This window comes from Symphalangus syndactylus, chromosome 23 (genome assembly GCF_028878055.3).
Source record: "Symphalangus syndactylus isolate Jambi chromosome 23, NHGRI_mSymSyn1-v2.1_pri, whole genome shotgun sequence".
Taxonomy (NCBI): Eukaryota; Metazoa; Chordata; class Mammalia; order Primates; family Hylobatidae; genus Symphalangus; species Symphalangus syndactylus.
Genome location: NC_072445.2, coordinates 30,151,133 through 30,167,596, shown reverse-complemented (window position 1 = coordinate 30,167,596; position 16,464 = coordinate 30,151,133). Strand labels below are relative to the sequence as shown.

General features: G+C 40.4%; 1 protein-coding gene and 1 pseudogene across 15 annotated transcripts in view; one reads left to right on the top strand and one right to left on the bottom strand.

Moving 5' to 3' along the window:
- Positions 1–312: 312 nt before the first annotated feature.
- Positions 313–16,464, top strand: part of DST (dystonin) — a 499,064-nt gene continuing 482,912 nt past the window's right edge. For 9 of the 15 annotated variants that reach the window (XM_055263444.2, XM_055263443.2, XM_055263437.2 and 6 more), the window contains exons 1-2: positions 335–805; positions 1,397–1,458. In XM_055263444.2, the coding sequence (XP_055119419.2) occupies positions 625–805; positions 1,397–1,458 (243 nt within the window). In that variant the 5' untranslated portion in view covers positions 335–624. Of the gene's footprint in view, positions 806–1,396; positions 1,459–16,464 lie in introns of all 15 variants that reach the window. The other 6 variants (XM_055263445.2, XM_063632850.1, XM_055263432.2 and 3 more) reach the window with 3 other exon arrangements.
- LOC129473914 (uncharacterized) lies at positions 9,342–9,454 on the bottom strand (annotated as a pseudogene).

The following is a 16,464-nucleotide window of genomic DNA, read 5'->3' as shown; positions in this document are numbered from 1 at the left end:
CGGGAGGGCGCTGGGCTCTCAGGCCCGGGCGCAGCCCGCGGCCGCCGCCGAAACCGCTGCAGCCATGTCCGCGCGCCCGCGCTGCCGCAGCCTGGCCGTGATGTCATCAGCCGAGCCCCCGCCGCGGCGCCCCATTCCCGCCCCCCGCAGGCTGCCGCGGCTGCAGCCTGAGCGCCGCGTCCCCGCCCCGACCCACGTGCGCCCGGCTTCTGGGATGCTGAGGTCGGCGGCGGCCGCAGGACGATGCGCGGGGCCCGGGCGGCCGCGGCGGCGGCGCTGCTCCTCCCCACTCGCCGCGTCCCCGGCGGGGCTGCGCCCGGGGGCTGCGCACGGACGGGGGCGGGGGCGCCTGGGGAGGGAGGGGAGAGGATCCCAGCCGCCGAGTCGCAGCCTCGTCGCTGTCTGCTGAGTCATGGCAAGCGCTCCCCGCAGCCCTGGATCACTCGCGTAGCGCGGCTGGCGCGGGGTGCGCAGCCATTGGGCTGGGCGCGGGGCCGCGAGCGCCGGGCATGACGCGCTGAGCCGCGCTCACCCGTGCCCGCCGTCCCGGCGTGCGCCCCGCGCGGGTGCCTGTGCCGCCGCCCTCCAGCCCCGCCGTCAAGTCGCCCTCGCCTCGCCCGCACCATGATCGCCGCGGCTTTCCTCGTCTTGCTGAGACCCTACAGCATCCAATGTGCCCTCTTCCTCTTGTTGCTTCTGCTGGGCACCATCGCCACCATCGTCTTCTTCTGCTGCTGGCACCGCAAGCTCCAGAAAGGGAGGCATCCGATGAAATCGGTCTTCTCGGGTCGTTCAAGAAGCCGAGGTAAGACACGCCGAGACGGGTTTCTGCGGGCTACCAGGAACATTTAAGCCGATTTGGAGAGTGAAACGCGGCTCCCTCCTTTCTCCTCGGCTGCCCCTAGCCCCATCATTGCCCACTCCCCAGGCTGAGTGCGTTTCTTTATTTAACGCCCCTTGCCCTTTTTGCCCTCACCTCCGCCCTCCAGTCTTCCAGGTTTTAATAACCACGGCGATGCCGAGGGCAGGGAGGGGAGGAACGAACTCAAATTTTTAGTCAGTTTGCTAAAGCCTTAAGGGTAATTTGAGCGTAGTCCGGGGCTGCGCCAGCCTCGCCTTCACGCATCCTTCGCTGGAGCGTAGGGGTAAGAAAGTAAGACATGGAAAGTTCGGGGCTCCCCAACTCCCCCAGAACTTTCATGCAAACTTCTCGCGGAGAAATCACGTAGAGACCGATGGCCCCAGGACTCCTCCTCCCTCCCCCAGGATGTCCCACCGAATTCCAGGCGTCTGCGATGTGCTTTCCTGACCCTGGTCTCCCAGGTAAGTCATGAGTCACTCGGTAGGTGAAAAACAAGGAGTTAAATGAAGTCTCATTTCTCTCTTTTCTCCCCAGATGCTGTTTTGAGATCGCACCACTTTCGTTCTGAGGTAATTTATTTAGCGCGCACGCTCAAGGTCAGAAGAAGTTCTCTTTCCTGAGTACCAATATTAATTATATGCGTGTTAAGAAACCAGTAGGACACTGAATGACGAACATGCTGTCCCCTAGCCGAAAGTGGCATGTTTCTTTTTAAGTGATTTCATATTAGTGCCCAGCGAACGGTGTTAGCAAATTTCTTGTGTAGTGGAGCTGTTGTACAAGAGGGGAAAAGGCAAACCCTAAAAGTGCTGCAGACCTTAAAAAACTTAGCCACGGGGTGGATGTCACTTGAGTTTACAGTTTGTATTTTGCTGGTGGAAGTGTTTTCTGGGTGCTGTCAGTTGACTCTGGTTGTTCACTTGGATAAACGAAGAGGTTAGTGCAGAACAATTTGATCCATGTGCATTTCATTTTAGATTTTCCAGTTTACATTTCTGTTCTCTTATAAAACTCTCCATGTTTTATTGGGGACCATCTGATGATTTTTGCAAAGCGATGATGGTAGTGTGTGCTTAAATGCTCGTGCTAGTCTCCACTCTCAAAACGTGGACCATCCCCCTAGGGCAATTAACTCCTAATCACTGCACCCAGGAACCAGCTCCACTGAAGAAACACAAGCGCTACCTGACCTAGGATTTCTTTAGGAGTTTTCAGGCCAACCTCCACTTATCCTAAGATAATTTCCCCTCTTTTTAGGAAAGTTGCATGCCGCCAGGCTTGGAGGTTGCTGCTTGGTGCAGTTTACTCATGTTGGCAAAGACCTCATAGTTCAACGCCCTCCATTTACCTGAAGTTATCTTGCCTTTCATTTCATTAGTTAATCAGATATTTTATGCCACCCTAGATGTTTTATTGGGTTCTAGTTGCTTAAAAACTTTATTACTGCAATATCATTAAAATGTTGCACAAAGAGTAATTCTACTGTATGTAGCCCTGGAGGGTGAGAACTCTATTCAATTTAGGGTTCTTGAGAGGGTAAGTTAACCAGTCAGGTAATCAGAGGTTCCATTCCTGGCTTTACATTAACTAGCTGTGTGATACATCTCGGTGCCTCTGTTTACCCATCTGTAAGATAGGGCCATTAGTACCTTGCAGGGTTATGGGAGAGTGGAGGAAATTACAAGAAGTTGTGTAAAGAAAAATCCCACTTAGTTCATAATAAGTATTCAGTATTTGGTAGCTATCATTATATTTTGTAAAATTGAATTTTAAAATGTATAAAAATAAACGATAATGTTTGCAAATTTTCAAGTCTTTATTAAATTACTTAATTAAAGTTTATGGAAAACATCAAAAACCGGGACTATTGTAAAGCAACAATTTTTGAATATGAGATTAATTCAATAGAACAGCCCATTCAGATGTGATGAGAAGTAAATAATTTGACAGAGTGCAAACACCAACATATAAGATTTCGATTTTAAAAGGAGATACCCAGTTCCACACACATAAATGATAGAACCAGAATAATAATCCTGTTTTGGATTATTATACTAGCCATCAGATATTTCAGCTAAAGCACAAACAAAAAATGAGATACAACTATGTCTTATTTAGTTATCTCTCAGTTGAATGTTTTTGTCCTGAGCTTGCATTTGGTTAGGAAAGCTGGGAGTAGTTGTTTAATGCCTTAACTCGCTTCATAAGATTCCTGGTACAGTTTGAAATCTTTGTGTGGTATTTGCCTTGTCTACTAGACTGTGAGCTCCTTGAGGGCAGGACCATATCTTTCTTGTTTAGGGCTGTATCTGCACTATTTGGCTCAGTGCCTTGTATACAGTGGGTTATTAATAAATATTTATTGAATGAATGAATGAAAAAAAAATATCCTAGTGGGTGCTAGTTCCTGAAACTGGGCAAATAGAACTCAGAGTTGGGCGGAAAAGAAAAATGCACATTCTTAGGACATCGCTCAGAATTCAACATTTGCTAAATCTCAACTCTTGCTGGATCTTTCCAGGCTTTTAAAAATTGCCCTGGAGTTTGTGCTAAAAATGTAAATCACAAATTGAAACAAAATGGATTTGGTTTGAATTTTTTTTCTGAAAAATTTAAATGCAATATTAGTTTAATTTGTTGATGGGCTACCCATCAGCAAGCTGTTTTGATAAACCACTCAAAGAATGCTATTTTATAAGTAAAAATTATGGGAGTGTGTTGCAAAAGAATGTCATATTTCATCACTACTTTGCTTACATAAATGAAATATTTTCCCTTAAGGAAAACATGGGGAATATTTTTCTTTTTTCTATCAAGATGCCATTTTCTGCAAGATTTTCTCTTTGAGAAATACCTCTGAATTTACTTGGTTTTAAACATATTTTAAAAAATAGAATTTGTGTAGCATAATGAATATTCTTGTTGCTTTTTAGTAGCGGCTGCTGCAAAATAATTATCCAAGAAAAAATTTTGATTTCTGACAAATCATAGTCATATTGAACTAAGAATTAGTACTTTCTGTTTCTCCTTCCATTCTCAGTAAGTAGATAACTGACTTTCAGCATTTCTACCATGGTCAAAGGAGGAAAATGAGTTTAGGATCTGCTGACTCACTTTGAACCACGAAAAAGCTTTGGGCTAGCCCTTATACAGATGAAGAAGTTCAGTGAGCACTTTGATGCTTTACTTGGCAGAATGTATTGCTTCTGGTACCCACACGCCCAGGAAGGAGTCCAATTGCACAGGAAGTTTTAGCTGGTTCCTTTTCAGGTAGTCAGAGAAATACTCCTAGAGAAAAAATCATGGCACCAGGACTCAGTTTGCTTTGGGAAAGTTGTGTAGTAGGGAAAAAAAGCCACCTTCCTCATCTGAGGATCTCCAGCTATTTTCTCCTCACTAAGTATATAATAAACACATTTTTTCAGTTTCTTCCTCATGAAGCTAGAGATAAATAATATAGATTTTTATAATATGTTTTGGAACCGTAACTGCCAACCCTTTTTATTTTCACATACTTGCAAACTTTACTAGCTTTTTAGTAGTCTTCTAAATGTTCATAAATAGCATATGAGAATGTGAAATAATTAATGCAGCTAGCAAGACCTGAACAGTGTAACTTCATTTCAGTAATAGACAGAAATATGTGTTTTATGTATGCATATTAAACACTTATCAGTGTTTTTGTTCTTGTTATTCTAAACAGCTAATGAAGAGAAGTGATTTCACACTGATGTAGTAAGACAGTCTAGAAACCAAGTGTTCATTCTGGTTTCTAGAATCCTATTATCTAAGAAGTGTACTTTTCCTGAGGATTTATAATGCTTTATGCTGTGACTTTAAACAATGGTAAACTGTTACCCTAGATTCCTGTGGTGAAAGTCAGGCTGTGACAATCCTGATTTTAAGGAAATTTCAGAAAGTGATATGGGTAATTGAGGTACCATTAGATTATAAGAGAGGGTCTTGGGAGTACTTCAGTAGAATGGAGACTATTATAATGCCCTTTGAGAATATCCAGAGTGAATAGTGGTAAATAATCCCTATTCATGAGCTCAGTGGAATAAGGGAAGCCTTGTCTGACATAAGGAGGGAGAAGAGTGTGTTGTATATCTACCAATTTTTGAGGAAATCTCTCCATTTCCTGTTTCAGGCAAAGGAACCAAAAGAGTTAAGCAGTTCCCAAAGAGTCACATAACAAGATAAGGACTGAGTAACCCAAGAATTATCTGGCTACTTATTGTCTATCCTCTGGTGTTGAATCGTGTCGCTCACAGCCCAGAGAATAATATGCCCAAAATTTTCACTGAAAGAAATTGAGTTTTTAGTTGACATTTCTTATAATACTGAACTGGCAAATCCTTTAGTTTTTTTCCGGTGATTATGTAAGTTATCCTAAATGAAACAATGGTCCACCTAAGCCCTGTTGTCCTCATTATGTTCCTCAAGTGTCCCTGTACCAAATCATTGGAGAATGGCCAGCAAAATAACCACATTTCACAGCATCTCATTAAATTTTCATCTTTCATTAAGAATTACCTAATTTAGTGGATTAGGGAAAGTGATAGTTTATTATTGAGCAATCCCTTATAATTAGGTTATCTTTATAAATAAATAATTTGTCTAGAGTTACGTGTTAGGTCTAAATTAATTTATACTAATTAAGTCAGCCGTAAGTTGTAAGTGTGCACATGATGTAGTATTCATTGTCACCCAATTATTTTTCAAATAAACACATTTGTTTTCTCTTTCTGTCCAAAGTACTGTGTTAGACAATAGGGCGAACAAAGGGTTGGAGATGGAGCCCCTGCCCTTGACATTTCCTTCTAGGTCACTCCCAATGTCAGTGCTGAAATTTTATACTTACTGTTTTTTTCTGTTATGCTAACTGAACTGCTGCGCCGTTTCCAACTATGAATCACAAATGCAATGAGAGCATCGGAGGCTGCTGTGTAAAAGTGTACAGCCAATACATATGTAAAAAAGACAAATTAATCCTATTCACAGAGTTTATCATACCAGAGTCAACACTACCATATAATTAACCCTGACTTTAGCTACATGGTGACAAAACAGAAAAACAAAACAACAAAAACAAACAAACAAAAAAACTCCCACTTTTTTTCATGCATCCAAGCCAGTTAAATTCATCTAGATTAGAATTGAAGCAAAATATTTTCCAGAGAAGTTTGCATCTTTATGTAATCTTAAGGCTCAAAAATGACTCTCTTTGAGATCTGGATGGCAAAATGGAACTAGGGTAATAACAATAATTATTGGCATAATGTAAGGATTATAAGAATACGAGTTCAAAATTCTGGTTTTGGGTTCTAGCTCTGCCATGAACTAACTGTGTCACCTTGGTCAAATCTCTTTTGTCACTGATACTTAGATTTTGTATTATGACTGGTAATGTGAGAATGATCTCTGAGCCTCTTCCAGAAGTAATAGGCCAAGTATCTATTACATACAAAGTGTCATGCTGTAGAGGCACCATGAAAACATGATTTCTGTCTTCTAGGTGCTTAAGGCAGGTAAAGAAAAAAGCATCATTAGCATAAATACCAAGTAACAAATTATGTATAGAAAAGGAATGGTTGGAATAGTTCTGGTGAAATGGTTGCTTCTAGCTCAAGTGATTAGAGAAGCCTTCCAAGAGGAGTGATATTTATGCTGAAGCCTGAAGGTTGTATGGTAAGTACAGTAGTCCCCTCTTCTCTGTGGTTTTGCTTACCGTGGCCTCAGTTACCTGTGGCCAACTGTGGTCTGAAAATATTAAGTGGAAAATTACAGAAATAAAGGATTCATAAGTTTGAAATTGCGTGCGACTCTGAGTAGCCCGATGGAACCCTGAGCTGCCCTGCTCCAATCCCACTTTGTCCTGCCCAACATGTGAATCATCCCTTTGTCTAGCAAATCCATACTTTATACTCTGGCCATCTCAGTTATCAGGTTTACTGTCAACTGTATTGCCACGCTTGTGTTCAAGTCACCCTTATTTTACTTAATAATGGCCCCATGGTGCAAGAGTAGTGATGGCTGGCAATTCAGATACGCCAAAGAGAAGCCACAAAATGCTTCCTTAAAGTGAAAAGGTAAAACTTCTTGACTTAGTAAGGAAAGGAAAAAGAAATTGTATGCTGAAGCTTCTAAAATATACCACAAGAATGAATCCTCCATCCGTGAAATTGTGAAGAAGGAAAAAGAAATTCATGATAGTTTTGCTGTCACACTTTAAGCGTAAAAGTTATGGCCACAGGGCATGATGAGTGCTTAGTTAGGATGGAAAAGACATTAAATATGTGGGTGGAAGACATGAATAGAAAACATATTCTGATTGATGGCAATGTGTTGCATCAGATTTACTTAATTAAATTACACTTTATCATAGGTATGTATGTATAGGAAAAAAACATAGTATGTAGAGGGTTTAGTACTATTCGTGGTTTAAGGCATCCACTGGGGTCTTGGAATGGATCTGTGGTGGATAAGTGGGGTCTACTATACCTGAGTAGATTCAGAGAAATGAGAGCAAAATCCCAGGTTGGTATAAGGGCATGAGGATAGACAAGATTTAGGAAAGCACATACTGGTGTACACCAGTATGATTAGAGAGAGGGACTCTTGAGATTGCATAAAGGAATATAGTGCTGGAAGTAGACGTAGGTGTCAGCTACAATAAAAATGATTTGTGTATACTACATGACTGTTAACAAAAGGCTTTGACATAACATTATTTTATTTGAACACTTTAGGAGGGCATCTGCTGTGAGTACTCTTAAGAGAAGCAGGCTGGGCGCGGTGGCTCACACCTGTAATCCCAGAACTTTGGGAGGCTGAGGCGGGTGGATCACAAGATCAGGAGATGGAGAACATCCTGGTCAACATGGTGAAACCCCGTCTGTACTAAAATACAAAAATTAGCTGGGCATGGTGGCACATGCCTGTAGTCCTAGCTACTCGGGAGGCTAAGGCAGAGGAATCGCTTGAATCTGGGAGGTGGAAGTTGCAGTGAGCCAAGATCGTGCCACTGCACTCCAGCCTGGTGAAAGAGCAAGATTCTGTCTCACAAAAAAAAAAAAAAAGAGAGAAGCAAAAAATCACCTTTTGATTTCTTTTCCAGTAACTATAACAAAACCGCCCAATCACTCTTCTTTCACCCAGGGAGAACAAAGAGTTATGGCCTCTGCTGCAGAGGGCCTTGGAAAATGGCCAATTGGGGGCCTTTCTGGTGACCCTGAGGCTGAGCTTTTGAAGGGTACCATGTTTTTGAGGTCCAAGGATCAGCATCATTGGGTCATATTCTGACTGCAGACACCATCTCTCCAGGGATTTATGGCAACCTGCTCATGTGTTTAGCGTGGCCATTACAAATTTTAATATGAAGTATAATAAATTTGCAGGTAATTCATTATGTAAAAGACCTTTTTATTGACTGAAATACATTAAAGTTTTTAAAAGTATTTGAAATGTATGTAGCAACTTTTCAACTTCTTCCTTTAAAATTTCTCTCCTATAATAATTATTCCAAAATGTTTACCCTCCGATGAAGTCCTCAAGCCTACTCCCTCACCTTCAGCCAGTGACCTTTTATCTCCTGACTCACAATTAATGCATCAAGTAATAGCTCCTTAAACTTATTGCACCTATGAACTAACTGGCATCTTAGCCTTCCTTCCCAGTCCAATGAAAAATTCATCTGTCGTCCACACTGATATTTTATACTTATGTTGTGAATTCTTTTCTTCCCATCTTGGGGGATATTCTATTAGTCATCCCCTCCTTCTTTATCCTCAATTGCTCCTTCTCTGCTGGCTCCTTTCCCTTACCTATAAACATCATACGTGCTTCCTATTGGAAATAACAGCAACAGCACAAAACCTCCCTATGCTACCAACTCTTCTCTTGACAAGAAAAGTTTCCTGAAAAAGCTTCTTGTTACCTTCTATTCCTCACCTTTCATTTATTCCTCAATATAATCTGGCTCTGCTGCTACTATTTATAACCACTCACACTTAGCTCACCAATGATTTCCAAATTGATATATTGATTGTTTCAGTCTTTAATTTAGTTGATCTATCCAGTATTTGATACTATTGGCCACTGATTCCTTCTTGATATTTCCTTTCTGGTTTCTAGACAACACCTCTTAATCCCTTGCCCCTTTCTGGCCCTGGCTCTCTCTGTTTCTGCACTGAATCCTCTTCCTACTTAGAACTTGATATTCCCTGTCTTGGGCCTACTTAAAAGAAGAAAACAGCTTTATTGAGATATAATTTACATACCATACAGTTCACCCATTTAAGTGTATAAGTTTTTGGTATATTCACAAGGTTGTGCAACTATCATCACAATTTAATTTTAGAATATTTTCATCACCCCCAAAATAAACCTACACCCATTAGCAATTATTCCCTATTCCCCTCCTTCCTTCATCCTTTAACTATAGGCAGCCACTAATCTTCTTTCTTTTTTTTTTTTTAAATATGGAATGCTTCACAAATTTATGTTTCAGTGTTTCATCCTTGTGCAGGGGCCATGCTAATCTTCTCTGTATCTTTCCAATTTTAATATATGTGCTGCCCAACTGAGCACTACTTTCTGGCAATAGATTTGCTGGGCCTCATTTTTGCCTATTTAGATTTTACTTGTGGGATCTCACCATACTCACTATTTTAGTTTACCCCCATATCATGGTTACTCTGAAATCTGCCTATCAAATTTAGACCTCACTTTTGATCTCTAGGTTCAGAGTCACCTACTTTTTCCTCATTTCCCATAGATGTCCCATTGGCATCTCAAACTGAACATGTCCAAAACTGAACTCATCAGTCCTTTACCACATCTTATGCATCTGTTTTGGAGAATGGCAATATTCTCACATCCAGTCCCCAAACCCTTGCAGTTTTTCAAACTAGGAATATAGAAGATAGAATAGACGGCTCCCTCATCCATCCTGCCCCATCTGTCTTCTCTTTTAAATTTCTCTGGACTCTGCCTTTCGTTGTATTCCCATTGCTGTTTCTTTGGTTCAAGCCCTATAATAAGCCTCTGGACAAGTCTCTCTGCATCCCCTTCCCCAACCCATCCACACCAGTTTAATAAAGATCATTAGAAAATACAAATTAATTATTAAAACTTCTTTAAGTTATGGAGGCATTCAGATTTAAGTAATAGAAAACCCAACTTAAGATGGGTTATTAATAAACAGGGATTTCTATTCTCTCATAACAAGAAGGCTAGAGATGGCCACAGGCTTTGTTTGAGCAGTTCTACCATGTCATTTTCAGCATATTTGGGATAATCTGGTCATTCCCTTGTGGTTGGAGAATGGTTGGCACAGTTACAGATATGGTGTCTAAATTCAAGGAAGGAAGGAAGGGAAGGGGCAGAGCCAGCCATGGTTATTTATCAGAAAATCTGAATATTTGCCAGAAGACTTTTCAGTTAGATTTCTGCTTACCCTTCACTGGCCAGAACTGTCACAGGCCATCTGTCACTATAAAGCAGGCTTGGGATGTGAGGTTTTATCTTTCCTAGTGTCTGTAGTAGAGGTAGGCAAGGGAGAAGGAGTTGGGTAATGCATATTTCTCCCCTACTTAAAATCCTTCAGTAGCTTCCCACTTCTTTCAAGATCATAAAGTTCATTCTTAGTCTAATGCCAAAGGGTTCCTCGTACTGATGTCCTGTGATAGGTCGAGTCTACCATTTGTCCACACTTCTTATAATTCTTCAAATGGACCATGCTCTTTTAGGATTACTGTTTTTGTCCATGTTATTTCCAGTTAAGAAAGCCTCTTTCTATTTCTTTCCTCTCTCTTCTCATACACCTCCAACAAAAACAAAAATACTCAAAACAAAAAAAAAAAGGGTAACTCTTGCTCTTTCTTGAAAGTCCAGTTCATAAGTTATCTCCTTAAGGAAACTTTCATGACTCCCGCCTCATAGTAACAATTTAGTTTTTTTTTGTTGTTGTTATTGTGAGACTCTTAAAGGCAGTCTAAAACTCCAGTTCTTAGTTTAGAATCTGACACTTACTGAAGCTCAGTAAATGTTGGATGAATGAATGAATATTTGAAGTTTTCTACAAGTCAGTTTCATTCTCAATTCTCATGAATTTGCTAACTTCCCCAAATATCCTGTATCCCTCTTTTCCTTAAGGGGAAAGAGACAGATGCTTTTCATATTGTATCTTATTTTTATTTATTTATTTGAGACAGGGTCTCTCTCTGTTGCCCAGGCTGGAGTACAGTGGTGTGATCTCAGCTCACTGCAACCTCTGCTTCCTGGGTTCAAATGATTCACCTGCCTCAGCTGCCCGAGTAGCTGGGATTATAGGCGCTCGCCACCATGCCCGGCTAATTTTTATATTTTTAGTAGAGACAAGATTTCACCATGTTGGCCAGGTTGGTCTCGAACTCCTGACCTCATGTGATCCACCCGCTTTGGTCTCCCAAAGTGCTGGGATTACATGCATGAGCCACTCTGTCTGGCCCCGTATTTTATTTTAGACATATAGTTATACCTTACTTATGTCTTACCCTGTGTTTACTTCACGGATACACAGATCAGACACTTTAGAAAATGAGTTGAAATTGGCCAGGTGCGGTGGCTCATGTCTGTAATCCCAGCACTTTGGGAGGCTGAGGTGGGCAAATCACCTGAGGTTGGGAGTTCGAGATCAGCCTGACCAACATAGAGAAACCTCGTCTCTACTAAAAGTACAAAATTAGCCAGGTGTGGTGGCGGGCCCCTGTGATCCTAGCTGCTCGGGAGGCTGAGGTGGGAGAGTCGCTTGAGCCTGGGAGGTGGAGGTTACGGTGAGCTGAGCTGAGATTGTGCCATTGCACTCCAGCCTGGGCAACAAGAGTGAAAATCCATCTCAAAAAAAAAAAAAAAAAAAAAGAAAATGAGTTGAAAATATCCCTGACTTTTTTTTTTTTTAATTGAAGGGACTTTCATCCTTTGAGAGTTTTAAATCAAAGTTTGATATTTAATGTTTGTACTTCAATTTGTAATCTAAAAATAATTCTGAACTATTTTGTAATCATTTTACCTTATAACCAGTACTGTCATCCAATTCCAGTTCCTGAATTTGTGTTTTACTTACAGTCACATTAGTGCCAAGTGGTATTGCTTTAACTGTCATAAGCTTTAAAGGAAAGATTTGAGACAATTTTTATGTATAATTTATGCATTCATGCCAAATGAGAGCCAGATGCTGTGCTTTGGTAATCTGTTTAACTAATTTTGAGAAATGTGGTGGTATATTTGAATAAAGAGCATCAGAAATGGCAAATATTGGACCGGATATGGTAGCTCATGCCTGTAATCCCAGCACTTTGGGAGGCAGAGGCGGGGGAATTGCTTGAGCTTAGGAATTCCAGACTAGCCTGGGCAATATAGCAAAACCTTGTCTATATAAAAAATAATTTAAAAATTTTGTTGGGCATGGTGATGTGCTCCTATAGTCCTAACTACCTGGGAGGCTGAGGTGGCTGACTGCTTAAGCCCAGGAGTTTGAGGCTACAGTGAGCCATGATCATACCACTGCACTCTAGCCTGGGCAGCAGAGCAAGGCCCTATCTCTTTAAAAAAAAGAAAAAAAAGAGAAATGGCAAATATTAGAGTAAATATAGAGCACAAATTATAACGTTGTCTTGTGGGGTGTGTAAAATATATAGATGTTTGACACCTTTAGTGTAAAGAATGGCAGGGGAGTAATGGAATTCCTATACATTTGCAAAGTTTCTACATTTTATGTGAAGTAGCATATTAACTTAGGTAGAATGAAAAGTTAAGGATGCATATTTTAACTCTCAGAGCAACTAATTAAAAAAAGCAAACCCAAGAGATAAACCCAACTAGAACTTCTAAAACATATCCAAATGACCTGAAGAAGGCAAGAAAAAGGGAACACAGGAACAAAAAACCAGAAGAGACAGATTGAAAATAAATAATAAAGTAATAGACCTAAATCTAATAATATCAATAATTACATTAAATATTAATGGGCCAAACACTCCAATTATGAGACATAGATGACCAGAATCAATAAATAGCAGAGCCTAACTATATGCTATTTACAAGAAATTTACTTTAAGTATAAAGACACAGACCGAAAGTGAATGGATGGAAAAAATATAAATGATGCAAACAATAATCATAAGATTAGAGTGGCTATATTAATATTAGGTAAAGTAGATAATCAAGGCAAATGGTATTAACAGAGACAAAGAGGATGTTCCACAATGATGAAAGGACCAATCATTCTGGAAGACATTATCACAAGTGTGTATCTAACTAATATAAACCTAACTTCAAAAGGTATGACATAAACATTTCAAAAGTAAAGGCAGAATTAGACAATGCTGTAATCACAGATGGTGATCAACAGAGTTTATAAGCATACGACTTTCAGCAATTGATAGAACATCCACACAGAAAATCAGTAAAAATGTAGGTAAAGATCTAAACAACGCTACCAACTATCTTGACCTAACCGATACTTCTAGAAATACCACACTCATTGGCCAGGCGTGGTGGCTCATGCCTATAATCCTAACATTTTGGGATGCCGAGGTAGTAGGATCATTTGAGCCCAGGAGTTTGAGACCAGCCTGGGCAACATGACAAAACCCTGTCTCTCCAAAAATACAAAAATTAGCCAAGCTTAGTGGCATGCACTGTAGTCCCAACTACTCGGGAGGCTGAGGTGGGATGATTGATTAAGTCTAGGTGGGTGAAGTTGTGGTGAACCATGATAGCACCATTGCACTGCAGCCTGGGTAACAGAGTGAGACCTGGTCTTAAAATGAATAAATAAATATTTGTAAAGAAACACCATACTTACATGACTCATTCACGAAGACAGACTATATTCTGGGTCAGAATACAAGTCACAATTAATTTAAAGCATTGAAATAATACAGATTATACAGGAATCAGTAATATCTCCAAGAAAACCTCAAATATTCATAAATTAAATAACATTCTTCTAAATAATTCATGTATCAAAAAGGAAACCATAAAGGAAATTTAAAAATATTTTAAACTAAATGATAATGAAAACACAGTATCTCAAAATTGTGGGGTGCAGCCAAAGCAGTGCTCAGAGGGAAACATATAGTTTTAACTGCTTATCTTAGAAAAGAAGGAAAGTCTCAAATCAATTAACAAAGCTTCAACCTTAAGAAGTTGGAGAGGGTATTGGGGGGAAGAGCAAACTAAACACAAAATAAGTAGAAAGAAGGACATAATAAAGGTAAGAGCAAACATGGATATAATTGAGAAGAGAAAACCAAGTTAGACTCTTAGATCAACAAAGTTTATAAACTTCTAGCTAGACTGATCAAATCACTGGTATGACAAATGAAAGAGAGGGTATAACTATGGAACCCACAGACATTAGAAGGGTAAGAAAACTGGTTGCAGTGGCTCATGCCTCTAATCTCAGCATTTTGGGAGGCTGAGGTGGGAGGATCACTTGAGCCCAGGAGTTCAAGACCAGTCTTGGCAACACAATGAAATCCCAATGCTCCAAAAAAGGAAAAAAAAAAAAAAAAAAAAAAAGCCGGGCATGGTGGCTTACGCCTGCAGTCCCAGTTACTCCAGAGGCTGAGGTGGGAGGATCTCTTGAGCCCAGGAGGTCAAGGTTGTAGTGAGCTGTGACTGCACCACTGCACTCCGCCCTGGGTGACAGCAAGACCCTGTCTCAAAATAAAGTAAATAAAAAGAAAAAAAAAGGATAAGAGAATATACTATACAACTTGATGCCCACAGAAGTGACAAATTAGATTAAATGGATTTTTTTTTAAAAATATGACATTAACATTGATACAAAAATGTAAAACTAAGATGGCTTATTATTATGAAAATCGTTCTTTACTTTGTGGATTCCTAAAAGAGTCTTGTGGACCCCAGAGGTTTATGGACCACATTTTGAGAATTGCTGCTTTAGATGGGTGCAGTTTATTATATATACCTTGTATCTCAGTGAAGTTGGTTAAGAAATATATATGTACATATTTTTATATATACGCATAAAAATATATTGCATAAATGTGTGTGTGTGTGTATATATGTATATATGTGTGTGTGTGTGTATATGGGGGTAATGTGGAATTTGTTTTACTTTAAGAAGTTTCTGTCATTTTGAGTGTATAAAACACTGCCTGACAGTGTATTTAAGACTATGACATTTGTGATAGTATGATTGAAACTTTTTAAATTCCATTTCTGCTAGACTTATTTATATAATTTTTTTTTTTTTTTTTGAGACGGAGTCTTGCTCTGTCGCCCAGGCTGGAGTGCAGTGGCACGATCTCAGCTCACTGCAACCTCCACCTCCCTGGTTCAAGCGATTCTCCTGCCTGAGCCTCCTGAGTAGCTGGGATTACAGGTGCCTGCCACCACACCTGGCTAATTTTTTGTAGTTTTAGTAGAGACAGAGTTTCACCATGTTGGCCAGGCTGGTCTTGAACTCCTTACCTCAAGTGATCCAGCCACCTCGGCCTCCCAAAGTGCTGGGATTACAGGCGTGAGCCACCATGCCCGGTTGCTTATTTATATAATTTTTATTGGAAGAGTAATCTATAGACATCTATAAAAATAAAATAAATATAAAAAAGAAATAAAAACAAAATGCAAAAACAGTGAAAATGGTTTGACCAACTTATAAGGACAGCAGAAAATTTATAAGGAAAGCCTAGATATAAGGGGAACTTTCTAATCTTTATGTAAGTAATTTTTCTTATCGATTTATGTTTATCTGTAGCTCTTTATTTACCTATCCTCCCATCTGTTCATTAACGTATCCATCCATTCATCCAATCATCCTTCCTCCTTGTGCATATTGTGTCATGCCTTAGAACTACTCTCATACCAAGATCTTGAATTCGGACATGTCCTTCTCTGATCATACCCCTTTCTGTCTCTGGACCTTATTGTGAGCTCTTTTTTATTTTTGAGACGGAGTCTCGCTCTGTCGCCCAGGCTGGAGTGCAGTGGTGCGATCTCCGCTCACTGCAAGCTCCGCCTCCCGGGTTCACGCCATTCTCCTGCCTCAGCCTCCCGAATAGCTGGGACTACAGGCACCCGCCACCACGCCTGGCTAATTTTTTTTTGTATTTTTAGTAGAGACGGGGTTTCACCATGGTCTCGATCTCCTGACCTCGTGATCCACCTGCCTCGGCCTCCCAAAGTGCTGGGATTACAAGCGTGAGCCACCACGCCCGGCCTTATTGTGAGCTCTTAATGAGTTCCCTTCTTACCTTCGTCAGGACCGAAGTCTTCTCTGGGGGTCAGCCTGTCATTACCTTCTTATTTAATGTCACTTGGCAGTCTGCTCACTATAGACCCTTGGACCAACAGTTTTGAGAAACTTTGTTATTCTCACTTCACTCGTGCAATTAATTAGTCCTTCTGCCACAGTGACTTTGCCAACTCCCAGACTTGGTGACTGCTTTTCTATTCTTGTGCCTGGGAGGCATATCCTTATTGGACAACTTCACAAAACTCAACCATTTGATTCATTATGCTGTCTAGCAGTCATCACTGCCCTTTTGTAGTGTATCAATTAGCTGCTTCTTTGTAACAAACCATTT